This window comes from Cucumis melo, chromosome 6, assembly GCF_025177605.1.
Source record: "Cucumis melo cultivar AY chromosome 6, USDA_Cmelo_AY_1.0, whole genome shotgun sequence".
Classification (NCBI taxonomy): Eukaryota; Viridiplantae; Streptophyta; class Magnoliopsida; order Cucurbitales; family Cucurbitaceae; genus Cucumis; species Cucumis melo.
Window position 1 is genome coordinate 19,069,008 of NC_066862.1, and position 5,435 is coordinate 19,074,442.

Below are 5,435 nucleotides of genomic sequence, written 5' to 3' on the forward strand. Positions count from 1 at the left end.
TCTCTCGTAGAAATTTTTTCTAATACACTTTTTTTCTCTTAGATAATTTCTCTAAAACAATTTCTTCTCCCCCTTTCCAAATGACAAAAGATCTCTATTTATAGACTCCGAGGTGTGCCACAAATTAGGAAAAAATAAGTATAAAATCAAATTAGGTTATTTTATTGAATTTTTTTTCTAAAATAGTAAAAATATGATATTGAAATATTTTGTATAAAATAAAATACTTTGTTTTTTCCTAAAATGATAAAGATAAATTAAAAGAATTTTGTATGAAATATATTATTTTAATTTTTTCCTAAAATGATAAATCAAATATGATATTAATAAAATATTTTGTTTTTTCTAAAATGATAAACGTGATAAATTTATTTTTTTAAAGATAGATACTTTCATTAATAAAAGTTTTTTTTTAGAAAAATAATAATGATAGCAATTATTATAAGATTTTATATTATTATAAAAATTTTATTTTTTCTTTTTTTTTTTGAATAAAATATCTTATCCATTGCTATAATTAATATTTTAAAGAATAATAAAAAAAATATAGGATAAAATTAGGTGGCTACAACATACCCCTCTTCGTGCATCCTTATAGAATTAGACGGTGGACAACGGTGTAGCCACTAACTCATCAAAATAAGATATTTTAAATAAATTAACGGCGTTAGGGGCCAGGAATAAAACAAACCTCATCTTAGTAACATGGTGTCAAGGGCCAAGGATAAAACAAGCACCTTCTGACGAAAAAATAAATAAGTTGGAGGCCATGGATTAAATAAGCGTCATCTTAGTAATATGGTGTCAAGGGCTAGGGATAAAACAAGTGCCTCATGACAAAAGAATAAATAAGCTGGAGACCAGGGATAAAACAAGCGTCATCGCAGCAACATGATGTCAAGGACCAGGGATAAAACAAGCGCCTCATGACAAAAGAATAAATAAGCTGGAGGCTAGGGATAAAACAAGCGCCATCGCAGCAACATGGTGTCAAAGGCCAGGGATAAAACAAGCGCCTCATGATAACGAAATAAATAAGCTGGAGGTCAGGGATAAAACAAGCGCCATCGCAGCGACATGGTGTCAAGGGCCAGAGATAAAACATGCGCCTCATGACAAAAGAGTAAATAAGCTGGAGGTCAGGGATAAAACAAGCGCCATCGCAGCAACATGGTGCTAAGGGCCAGGGATAAAACAAGCGCCTCATGACAAAAGAATGAATAATCAAGTTAGAGGTCATATATTAAATTATCATATCAATAATGTATACCATGTCACCTATGGAAATGCAGACAATGAAGACACTGTGAAAAGCCATGTATGCATGAACATGTTAATTATGTGTATAAAAGAAATTGAATCATTGTTTACTTTTCTCAAGAAAGAAAAAAAAACCAAAACATGTGTAATAGCCCAATAACGTTCATGAGTACTGAAACCTCAAGTACAAGCTCAAATTTTTAAAATATTAGTGACTTGACGAGACAATGCTAGGATCAAAAGCTAATTGTCACTCTATGCATAGTATTTCTTCACATAGTCCGCGCTTAACGGGTTAGGCAAGTCATCTCCATCCATATCAAAGCTCCTCTTGAGAAAGCTCTTTTTACTACATACGATCCCTCGTTATTAAGAGTCTATTTTCCTCTATGATCCTTTTGAAAAGGTAGGATCCTTTTAAACACTAAAACTCCCTTTTGAAAACGACAATGTCAAATTTTCTTGTCATACACTCGTGCAATTTTTATTTTTGTACAACTCTGTCCTCTACATAGAGCAGTCAGTTTCTTTTCTTCTATGAAATTCAATTGCTCGTACCTTACTTGAGTCCACTTTGCTTCATCTAGTTCTACCTCTTAGATTACCGCAAGGGATGACACCTTAACTTCAATAGGTAAAACTGCTTCGAAACCATGCACTAATAAAAAAAAAGGGGTTGCCCCTGTTGACGTGTGAACTGATATTCTATATTCATGCAATGCGAAAGGCAGCATTTCATGCCAATCTTTATAAGTGACAAACATTTTCTCGAGAATCTTTTTGATATTTTTGTTTGCTGCTTCCACTACCCCATTCATCTTAGGGCAATAAGGAGTGGAATTAGAATGTTTAAGCTTGAACTAACTGCACAACTCCTTCATTAATTTGTTATTCGGGGTTTTTCCATTGACGACAGCTTGCTTGGTGACACTCTTATATGAAGCAACCTCTACCCACTTCTTGAAATAGTCTAGGGATACCAAAATGAATTGATGGTCGTTTGATGTCTTTAGCTCAACTTGCGAAGCTTTTGTCGTATAGGTTTACATTCTAGTTTAAGTGGTAATCGATATGTTACAAATCTTTGTATCAAAACCAGGCATATTTTGATAGAACCATGCAAAATATCTTGGAACTCGTGTAACAGGATCACCATATCTGATTGATCTACTCTGGAGCTAAAGTGCTAATTCACACTTCTTTCACTTCTTCTGGTGTTCCCAAATTGATAACCTTCAAAGTCTTTTGGTATGACATAGTCTTTTTTTTTCTTGCTCTATCAATCTTAGTAATTCAGGAGATATATCATATTTATCCTCTTCGATATTCTGCTTAAGATTACAGATTGAAACCTTAAAATCAATAACGTCATCGATGTCACCTTAAACTTTGGTGCCCCTATTTATGGATACTAAATTGTACCAGTAAAAGCAAAAAGGGAGAAACAAGAGGAATAGACACGATATTTGAGATAGAATCAACATTCTTCATTTCTTAGAAAAAAAATAAAGGAAGTACATAGTGACTAGGGTATTAAAAATGCAACTTTGTAAAAACAAGGAAGGATGCTCTTATTACAAAAAGAAAAGAAACCCTGTGACCTTAGGCATAATTAGAGGGTGCATAGAACGCTATTACTTTTGTGATCCATTAGAGACTTTTAGCGTCGTCTTGACCTCTCAATTGTTCAACTCAAATTTTGGTGGACATTGATAAACCAGAGATAACCGTAATTGAGGTATCATTTGAAGTTTTCTTATTAGATGAAGCATCAATAATCATATCGACCTCGATTTCTTGCATGCTCATTTGTCCTACCAAAAGAATTTTTGCATCGATCAACTTTTTTACCTCATTCTTGAACTCACAACAACCCTCAATTAAATGGTCATCTATCTTAGAGTGGAATAAACACTGCTTCTCGTTTGCGCATCCAAACTTCTCTCCCTCATCATTGTTAAACCTTGGTGACAAATATCTAGCTCCACGAAGGATTTGGAAGTGTATTCATTGAAGTAGTCACATCACACACCTTATTCTTGTATCTTCCGTGAATGTGTCAACAACATTTATGGCGGAACCCTCATGATTTGGTAAAGGGTTATGGTTAACGTCAGACTCTTCTTCTGTCTTTTTGAATTTCAACCGTCTGACCTTGACTAGACTTTGCACTTTAGCTTTCAAAGGAAAATAATTCTCTGTAGAATGCCTAACTGCCCCAGCATGATATTCACATTTTACGTTGGGATCATACCACTTAGGATATGGTGGTTGCAAAGGCTCTTGTGGTACGATAGCCACTTGTTGATTCTTTAAAAGTTGAGGCAAAAGCTCTGTATACGACATAGGCATGAGATTAAAATGGGCTTGCTTCCAATTTTTCCTTGCGTTTCTCTGAGTTGCCTGACCGAATGGGCTTTTACCTCTATTCTAATAACTATGGGAGTAATTTGTCTGCCCCACAGTTGGTGAGGATACATGCACTACTCTTTAAGTCGAGCTCAACTCATGTATTTCTTCCTCTTTCTTCTTTAGGGTCATCATCCTTCTTGTCTCTGAAGAAAAATCGGTGATCCTTTCATTCTTCACTCCAAATTCAATCCTCTCCCCAATTCTTATGACGTCTGAGAAATTAGTCGAAGCACTTCCAACCATTCTATCATAGTATGGGGCCCGAAGAGTGTTTATGAAAATGGCTGTCAATTCTTTGTCGGTTAGGGGAGGTTGCACTTGTGCAACTAACTCTCTCCATCGTTGTGCATATTCCTTAAAAGTTTCAACATTCCTTTTTTCCATCCTTTGAAGATCCAAATGGTCAGGTGCCATATCAATATTGTACTTATATTGTTTTAAAAATGAATCGGCGAGATCATTCCACCTATGCACTTGTGAGCCATCAAACTGCATGTACCAACGAGAAGCTGGACCAACTAAGCTGTCTTGGAAGCGATGAATCAACAATTTATCATCATGAGCGTAAGTTGACATTTTCCGACAATACATAACTAGACGACTTTTTGGGCACGTGGTTCCATTGTACTTCTCAAAATCTGGAATCTTGAATTTGAGAGGGATCACCACATCTGATATTAAACATAGTTGTGTTGCGTCGATACTTTCGTACATGTCTATACCTTCAATGGTGCACAATCTTTCTTCTAGAAATTCTAATCTTTTTCTACTACCCTGCTCTTCTGAAATTTTCTTACCACTTTTCGTAATTGGAGTAGATATGAGATCACTCACATGGGCTGCCTGTTGGGTGGTTGTGTTAGGATTTGGTGCTGGAAAAGATGTAGGATATGTCCTATCCACCATGCGTGGACTAGACGGCCTTTGAGGAGTAAAACTTGGAGGGTATGCAAGAATGTCCTCTAGTACCTGGTTTAGATCTACTTCCACTTGTGATGAAGTCCCTGCAACACTCTTTCCTCTTCCAGTAGTGAGCAGTTCCAAGATCTTTGCCAATTGATCTTTCAATCCTTCAACGTCTTGACGAACTGCTTGAACCTGATCATTGGTTTGCTCATCCATTATTTGAGCCTTTCTTCTTGTCCAATATGGATGTTGATGAGGTGAACCTTGAGCTATTTTGCAAGTTTGGATTTTTATCTTTTTAAAAAGAGAAAATTATTCGGTTAGGATGAGTCTAGATGCAAATGTTAAATGTGAGAAAGAAAACCATCAAATAATGTAATGGCTCAAACAAACTTAGTGAAGTTAATGCTAGCATCCTATTTGACACAGGCCCTCAAAATGGTATATAGTTACACTTGATCATACAACGAAATTGAGTGAGAATTTTTCGTGTGCCTACATGGGAGCAACAACTCCTCGAAGGTCAAACACTACTACATTCTCGAATCTAATCCTATAGATACAACCCGGGTAGAGGGCTTGTGCTAGTGTGTGAAAATAATATAATAAGGCAGAAAAATTACAATTCTAAAACATATGAATTAACATGATATGCGAATCATAATGAGTGAAGCTGAATTTAAGTCCTAAAAGATAAAAGGTCCTCAATTTGATCACAACTGTCACATGTGATTGTATGACCAAATTGAGTGAGAATTTTTCGTGTGCCTACACGGAAGCATAAGCTCCTCGAAGGTCAATACTACTCCATCTTCGTTTCTAATTCTATAAGGTAGAGCCCGGGCAGGAGGCTTGTG

The 5,435-nt window shown here is 35.9% G+C and overlaps 1 protein-coding gene across 1 annotated transcript; it reads right to left on the reverse strand.

Moving 5' to 3' along the window:
- Positions 1-3,750: 3,750 nt before the first annotated feature.
- LOC127149709 (uncharacterized) lies at positions 3,751-4,794 on the reverse strand. The gene has a single exon (XM_051085572.1). It carries the CDS (start codon positions 4,792-4,794, stop codon positions 3,751-3,753), a length of 1,044 nt encoding a protein of 347 aa, XP_050941529.1.
- Between the last annotated feature and the right edge of the window lie 641 nt (positions 4,795-5,435).